The sequence below is a fragment of the Rhamphochromis longiceps genome, linkage group LG16 (assembly GCF_057381845.1).
Source record: "Rhamphochromis longiceps isolate RC_006_pf linkage group LG16, R_longiceps_female_GT1.1, whole genome shotgun sequence".
In the NCBI taxonomy this organism is placed as follows: domain Eukaryota; kingdom Metazoa; phylum Chordata; class Actinopteri; order Cichliformes; family Cichlidae; genus Rhamphochromis; species Rhamphochromis longiceps.
The window spans coordinates 3,061,598-3,070,353 of record NC_140572.1 but is presented as its reverse complement, the minus strand read 5'-3'; the positions used below and the strand labels follow the sequence as shown (position 1 = coordinate 3,070,353).

Sequence of the window (8,756 nt, the reverse complement as noted above, 5' to 3'; positions counted from 1 at the left end):
ACTTTAAAAGTTTTTATCGGACGTAAAATGTATAGAAATCCTAGATATATACCAACAAGACAGCGTACATCACTGTCACAACAGCGTTTGTTTTCATTCAAAGGCTTTATGGCTTTTCCTATAATACCTGGTGGGCCGGTCTCTTGTCAAAATGCCGATTTTGTGTCCCAGTCCAGCCCTGGGCACCACACGCAGTGAGTTAATCTGAGCAGGTGCATTAAAAAAATGAATGGGCGGGGCAGCGGTGCACATCGCAAATCAGCTCGCATAGACACATTAGTTGTGCCGCTTCTTAGTGGCGGTATCATACCTAACAACCCCAACTACCAGATTCAACTTGTAATTGGCTAAAAATAACTTAGCCTACTGGTGAGAGGGACGTTGCTAGCTGGCAGTTTTTTCAAGCGATGTTGAAATTTCCACATTCCGACACTTCAAATGCTTCAGGAGCTGTCGGCTCAGTGCAGCATCAGCACCACGGAAATACACGGAGACTGGAGACAGAATTCACAATGTGTTTTCGTGACTTTCAGGTGGACCAATTTTTTTCTTTTCTGATCAAACCAGAAGCTTTAATGAACAGCTGGTTTGTCTCGTATTAACTGGCTGGACACAGAGGACATCAAAATACAGCTGATTGAACTGAAAAGCTCGACTCTGTGGGGGTCAAAGTTTGCAGAACTACAGACGCAGCTGGAATCCACAGCTGTGCGTGTTCATGGAGCTGCATGTTCACCTGCTGGACGTCACTACTTGACAAGTTTAACTGTCTTCAGAACATTGCAGAGGCCTTATTGACAGTATTTGGCTCTACATGTCTGTGTGAGCAGATTTTCTCTCACATGAGTCCTCAGGTAACCCTCTGAATGCTGGACACTCGGAGACCTGTGTCTCTGAGTGGGAGCCCAGAGATCAGATTAACATGTGTATCTCTGTATTAACAAACATGCCATATTGGCTCAGTTTATTTTTCTTATCATTGTTGTGAGGAGACCATAAATAGCATTTGTATTTTCTGTTGTACAGTTCATTTGCTGTTATGGATAAAAAGTCTGTTTTTATTTCAAAATAGCTGAAAACTATTTGCTGACAGCTGCAAACATCTGCGAACAAATATAATTCTATAAAGTTGTTCTATATAGTGTGTAACTGTTCATATAGAGCACATTGACTTCTGAGGAAATTTTAGATGGCACTCATCATCAGAAAGGTTGCCTGCCCCTGTTCTAAGGAATTCATCATACGCACCATTAACGTCTTGTTTCCAATATATTTCTGATATATTTGTATATACCTACTTTTCTTATGTATTTATTACTTTTCACCTGCTCACAGGGGTTCCACTATGTCTACAACATGCTGTTATTACTGACAGTCACAACCCTCCATACCATCATAGAAAACAATCTTTTATTAAAGATAGTAAAGCGCTATATAAATACAGGCCATTTACCATTTATTGAAATTACTGACCAACACTTATACTGGAATGTGAAGCAATCTTGACACATTCGTGCAACAACAGATGGACAGTTAATTACAGCTTATATTAGTAATTTCTTCTTGAATAGATAAATACATAAAAACATACATCTGAATAGACTATATATCCATAAATTAGCACTGCTTCACGCATTAATGTCTTCTGTATAGGGGATGGGGGGCTCATCAACAGTTGAGCCATAGACACGGTGATGCACAAAATCCACACAGTTTGATTGTTTAAATATCTGCACTGTAAACACACACTTATAAACACACACACAGAGTCTTTGTTCCTAACACACACACACACACACACACACACACACACACACACATATATATATATATATATATATATATATATATATATATATATATATATATATATAATTTGCTGAATCTTGTATTATACTCATTTCACTTCTTTCTTCTTCAAAGGGGTTCCTATGCACTGGAAAGGATACGGAAAAATAATTAGCACCCGTGTTTTAAAAGGGAACTCCTAGAATTTAAATAAAAAGAAGAATCCATATCCTTTGAAGAAAGTTAGATTTTTAAAATTGAGTACAATGACAGGGGTTTTGTTGTTGGGTGGCAGCTTTCTTCATCAGTTTGATGAGCTGTGTTTAGAGGCTTTTTTCTCTCGCACGGCCTGTTGGAGTGGGTATACGTTCCCAAATTAGTCCGGGTACAGAAGGAAACCTGAAAACGTGCTGTATTTGTTGTTGTTTCCACCGTGCGCTTTTCCGCCGTCCAGCTTTACATAAATCTCGTCCCCGGAATCAAGATGTAGGACGACGCTGTTACTGGCATAGTCGTAGTTCTGGTCTGCATCCTGCGCTATAGCACTGGCCCGGACCTGCATGAAAGATAATTGGAGATAATTAGTATTACTCAAATCATGACAGGTTAAGCTAAAGCGAGAACAACCCATTCAGAATACAGAACATAGTTCCTCACTAGACTCTTGACTTGAAATGAGAGTGCGTAATTGCGCAGCACAGCTCCGTTGTGAAGTCCATTCATGCAATAAACAATCACTAAGAGTTTACATTTGTGCTTACAAAGCACGGGTTTTTAACAAACAATTGGGTATTTACCTGCCCGTTTTTACACAAGTCTGCCCACATGCTTGTCCCGTCCCCTCCGCGCATCAGCACATGATAGGTGAAGTAATAAATCCCGGACACCTGGCATGTAAACTTGCCGGTCGTCGGGTCATAGTGGTTCCCCAGGTTCGTGACAACGTCGTCGAAGCGCAGCACTTCGTATCCCTCGTGAGGATTTTTCAGTCCCACATAAAACGCTATCTTTGCCCCGCCGATAGCCGTGCCCAATTCTCCGGCAGTCTCAGTCCGCGCTGTGCCCTCTACTCCGGAATACCCGAGCTTTCCAAAATATCCTCTATCCCCTGGTGGCCCCCTCGGACCCGGTGGTCCCGGTTCGCCAGGTGGTCCCCTCGGCCCCGGTTTCCCCGACCGACCTGGCTCGCCCTTAGCTCCTTGAACAAAGCTGGGGGATGGAATGGCGCTCAGGTCCTGCATGACCTCCAAAGCCGCGGTGCTAGGTTTGGGGTTGTACGGGTCACAGATCATCCGACAGGTGCCCATCATCTCGTAGTGCGCATCGGTCTTAGAGGTTTGGACTAACAGGGGAATCACGATAAGGAGAGTCAAAACCATGACGATTCCAACCACAGCAGCGATGAGTCTCTTCCTCTGGAGAGTCCGAGAAGCAAGCGCTATAAAGTCCGTTTTGCTTTGGGACGTAATTATGGAAGGTAGTAAAAGCTCACTTGAAAAGAAAGCGGACCTAAACGAGTCACTCAGTCCCACGATAACATAAAGAGAGAGGGAGGAGAGAGGACAGCAAACGCAACGCCACCCTGAGCCCTCTTCAGCCTGCAGCGTTCAGCGCGGTGCCGCTGTCACTTGACTTTGCGCAGCTGACATATTCGTTTTGGCGTAGCTGGATGGCATCTCGGAGCGAGAAGACGCTTGCAGCAGGTTTTGTTCGTTCCCCCCCCCCCCCCCCCAAAAGTGAGAGGGGAGTCGGGAGCTGTTGACGCAGCAAGTTGAGGGCAAAGCCTGTTGCGTTAAGGCGGCAGCAATAATCATGTCATCTTTATTTATGAATTATAAATCCCTTTGCATAATTCTCAGCGGAAGGAATCAGGACACATTATTGACACTTTGAATCCCCAGGAGACCGTGGCACATTTCCCATTTTTTCTCCGTAAATTCGAGGAAATTACCTTAAAGATGGATTTTGTCTTTGAGAAGAAGGGTCGAATAAATAGTTTCAGATGAACAGTTCAGTGTAGTCACAACTTCAGTCTCTGTGTTTGAGAAAAAAAAGACCATTTGTTTTTTGACTAATGGTGAAACAGAATAAAACAAATTGACTGCTTCAGAAGTATCCAGTTCACAGCCAGTCACAGACGGAACCTTCCTTCGCAGCTTATTAATTCTGTTGGTGTCACCAGCTCCAATACTGCTCCCCTACCAGACCACAGCAAATTGAACACTGCGCTTGCAACAGCTGAGTAATAGAAAATGAGAGTGGTTTTTAGTGAAAACATTACTTTGAATAATTAAACAGATGGGACAAAAAGGCATATTAATGACAAAATGTAGTTTAAAAATAAAGATTTTTTGGAATTTGTTTTTAGAAATGCTTCCATAATAAAATTGAAAGCAACAGGTGAACAATGTGCATCTGTCAGCTTAACATCAAACAGAAGTGGGAAAAAAGCTGATAGAAAAAGTCTCGCTGAGTTTATTTATAGTCCCGGAGTGTTGGGGACCTCCTCAAGGATGTCCAGCTTCTCAAAAACATCAGCGGTTCTGCCTGATAAGATACGTGCGTTCATCTGAGTCATTTGCTGTGACCTCCACAGTCACCACATCTCAGCTTAGCTGAATCATCATCATACGCTATATGTTGACAGTGTTGTCCACTATCATCATTAAAAAAACAAATAAGGGTAAGAATGTAAGAATGGTGTCCATCCCTCCAGCTGAATTCCAGAGAGTGTAAAATACACTGAAGATGTTCTGACAGCACTCTATGCTGGCTTTTTCTTTAATTTTGCATAATCAAGTGTATACAGTGAGTGTAATAATTATTAGATGTCCTGCTAAATTTGTAAGTTTGCTCACTTACAAAAAAATGAATAGTGTCTATTTTTCCTGGTAGATTCATTTTTATGGAGAGAGAGAGACAGAATATAAAATCTAGATGAATAAATGTTATAATTTATAACCAGCTATTAAAGTTATGATTTGCATAAATATTTAATCCATGCAACAGAGTTATGGTTACCACAGATTGGCTGTGTGCCACATGATAATAAATAAATCCTGAACTAGGTGTATAAAGCACACCTTTCCACAGAAAGAATGTCTTCCATCCCAACCTCTGCCACCACAGGCAACAGCAAACAGATGTCAGGGATAACTCTGTAAACCTGCACGTGGAATTGGCTGCAAGACCATCGACAAGGACTTTGTCAAAAAGGTGACAACTGTTGATGTGATTATTTGGAAGTGAAAGAAAATATAAAATATCAATGACAACAATCACCCTCGGTCTCGAACTTCATGTAAGAGTTTGCGGATGAAAACGAGAGAGGTGGATCAGCTATTACACAGAAGGGGCTCATTGAGGATTTGAGGGCAATTAAACTCACAGTGACCAAGAACTATGGTGTAGCAGTAACACACCACACCATAATGGACTGAAATCTTACAGTGCACAAGGTTCCCCTGCTCAATAAGGAACACACACAGCCCATCCTAAGTTTGCCTGTAAACATCTAAATTCAGAGAAAGTTTAGGAGAAAGTGCTATGAAACCAAAATCGAGCTCTTTGGCATCAACTTGATCTGCTGTATTTGGAGGAAGAGAAATGGTGAGTCTGACCCAAAGACACCATCCCTACAGTCAAGCATGGGGATGGAAACATTATGCTTTTCCAATTAGGGGTACAGGAAGACTTATTTCAATTCAAAGCCAAATAACAACAGACAACTTCAAATCACTGTACACTGGAAGTTAAACACTCTATAATGATATATGACATGATACTGGAGAAGATCCAGAAAGTAATACTAATGATTAATTACAAGAAGTTCTATAAACACAGAGTTTAACACACTAAGGGACCAGTGGACAGGGCCACGTACCTCCCAAAGCCAGAACACCGAAGATGGTTTGTGGATGTGTTTTCAAGCATGACGATGATCCAAAACGTACCACAAAGGCAACAACAGATTTGGTGGTAGGAGCTGAATCTTCGAGTTACCAAGCAGCAGCAAGAAAACCCAAAGCAATTAGAGAGTTTCTGCAAACCTGGTGACTACTACAACAAATATCTTACCACTGTGCCAAATTGTGTTTTGCTCATATGACTTTTATTTCATGTTTCTTTTAGATTTTTGGCTGAAATTCTGTCTCCATCCATTAAAATGATTAAGGTTTATTAAAATTGGCCAGATTTCTAGAAACAAGAGCTGCTCTTTCCAAAGTGGGATGGATGCCAACTCTCCTAACAAGGCCAGGTTTTCTTATGGAGAACAAGACATGTCCATGGAAGTACCACCTAAGCTTCTGGGCCATGGCACCATTGAAGATGGCAACCCACCCACCATCTTCAATGGTGTCAACTGTATTTTTTTATGATCCAGAAGCCAATGGCGTGTCCAGCGGGGTGGCCTGGGGGGGCACAGGCCACCCCCCCAACCAGACTGGCCACCCCAGGTGCCACCCCAAAGGCAAAATAATAAAATTCAATCAAATATCAAATGTCCGATTATGTTTTCACGGTGACGCTCAGATATCCGAGTGTAAGTGAATGCAGCATCGGCTTCTGCGCTATGCGCATCACGTTAGCAAAGGTAGGAGAGCCAAGCGCGAAAGACGCACTGCAGGAAACAATTTTTCGGTGAAAGAAAATGACAGAATAAATGTCCCGGTAAGTAATATTAAGTTTGTTGAGTTTAGTAAACTTCGGTGAAATTAGAATACCAAGGAAAAAATAACACTTAAAGAATTATTGCAGCCGTCGAATATTTCAGACAGTATGCTACTGAGGGCAGCTAACATAAGAGTTATGAGTTATAAGATATAATCTAAGTCGTAACATTGCTGTATGGAGCTGCAGATTTGGTTGCAGGTTAACATAGCTGGACTGGCCATCGGGCATACCGGACATATCCCCAGTGACTTATTTTTTATTTTTTTTTGTAATGGCATGAACAATGAGAGGTGGTGGATTGGCCAGATGCAGGTCGATGTGTAGAAATAACTCCGTTGTTTGGTGGTGGCTATGGTGGGGCTTCCACAGAGGCAACAGGTGGATGAGGGAAGGGGAGGCAGGAGGAGAGCCCCGAGGCAGCCGCCAGTCCGAGTGTCAGGTGAACTGAACTTCAGGTAAGAAGTTATGACCTGCAGTCTGTCTGGGTCAGATATAAACCAAGTTTAGGTGGAGTTTATTTTCATGTTGCTGACTTTTTACTGTCAGTTGCAATAACTCATACTGCGTTTTAGCCAGCTGGGTGGGTGCTATGATGTTACTGATAGTGAACTTTATTTTATTCATAAGGTTAGTTAGTAGAGTTCAAGTTCAAGTTCAAGTTCAACTTTATTGTCACTTCAACCATATACAGTTTAAAAATACACAGTGAGGCGAAACAACGTTCCTCCAGGAACCAAGGTGCTACAAGACAAGTTAGTGCAAAAAAGTTGCCAACGGCTCCTTAAAAAAATGGAATGGTCCCTCATTCAGAGAAAATATTACACGTTTCGTATTGAGCTGAGAAGAGACGCAGTTTGTCCCGAACTTTAGCTAGGATGGAAAAAGACACAAAGCTGGATTTATTCTGTCTTTATGCTGCACAGCTGCCTCTTCTTCTCTCATTCTCTCCCCTGCCTCTCCTGTTGCTACTTCAATCATGAAACTGATCAATGATCAGCTGATCGGCTTTTCTCTCTTGTTTATTTATCGCCCACTTTGCACCAGAAAGAGGAAACCAGCGGATGTCGCGCTAAACAACAGCAGCACGTTTAAGCTTGATCAGCTGTTGTTAGAATTTATTTAATATTAATTTCTAGTATCAGCTGTTGTTTGCTGGAGCCACAGCTGTAAAGCTGCTGGTCATGATATCGGTTTGGATATGTGGTGAGAGGGAAACATGAAGATGAAACCAGGAGATGTCCTTACTGAACCATCAGAGCTGAACAGGTGATGGAGAAACAGGTTTACCTTTTAGGTGACATGGATGAGTTGAAGGGAAGTTATGAACTGTTTCTGAGAGACAAATAACACCAGGATCCTTTTTTATGTAGCTGACAGCTGGTAACTGTGCAGGGGCGGGTCTAGGAAAGTTTTGCCAGGGGGGCATGTAGGGCATTAACAGGGAAAGGCACAAAGAAATACTTTTCTTTCTTATTCTCATTTAAAATACCTAGCTTTTATTAAATAATTATCTAAATCTTACAACCAAAGTTTTATCTGACGTAAAATGTATAGAAATCATACATATACCAACAAGACTGTACATCACTGTCACAACAGCATTTGTTTTCAGTCAAAGTCTTTATGGCTTTAATACCTGGGGGGTCGGTCTGTAGTGAAAATGCCCAATTTTTTTGTCCCAGTCCAGCCCTGCAGGTTAATACTGGCAGTGTCACCATGCCAGCTGACTGTATTTCATCATCAGCCAGTGTTGTTCTTTATCAATATTACTAAAGTTTACCATAAGGCAGCATAGAAAGTATTTACTTGCTTTCAGGTTTTATTCAAATGTTAGTCTTTTCATTTGTTTCCCCACTTTTTTCCTGTTTCAAAATCAAACACCAGTTTGTGAGAAGATTATCTTCTTTTTTTAATAAGCAGATAAAGTTTTACATTGGCTAATTTGTCAATTGTATGTTAAAAATGTTCGTATTTTAATATTCAAAAATGTTTTTGCCCAAAACATATGTGCACTATATGTCAGTAAAAATACTATGTAAATATTGATGTCCTTGACTGCTGAGTAAACACTGACAAAGCACTGATTGTATCTCTTGTACTTTATCAACGCAGTATCTAAAAACTTTGCACCGTAGTGGTTAAAATCTCATTCTAATAAGAGTTAAAAGTGCATTTGGTTATTAGGTTTAATGAATTATGGTTAAGGGTTGGTAGAATTTTTTTTTTAAACATTATCTGCCAATTAAATCTGCCACCCTTCTCCAAATCTGTGCCCCTACCTGGCCCCCCCAACA

The 8,756-nt window shown here is 41.3% G+C and overlaps 1 protein-coding gene across 1 annotated transcript; it reads right to left on the bottom strand.

The window, feature by feature from the left end:
* Positions 1-1,924: 1,924 nt before the first annotated feature.
* Positions 1,925-3,292, bottom strand: c1ql2 (complement component 1, q subcomponent-like 2). Its single transcript, XM_085384284.1, has 2 exons — positions 2,586-3,292; positions 1,925-2,344 (listed from the first exon to the last, which is right to left on the bottom strand). Exons 1-2 carry the CDS (start codon positions 3,165-3,167, stop codon positions 2,165-2,167), a joined length of 762 nt encoding a protein of 253 aa, XP_085240410.1. The 5' UTR covers positions 3,168-3,292; the 3' UTR covers positions 1,925-2,164.
* Positions 3,293-8,756: the final 5,464 nt, after the last annotated feature.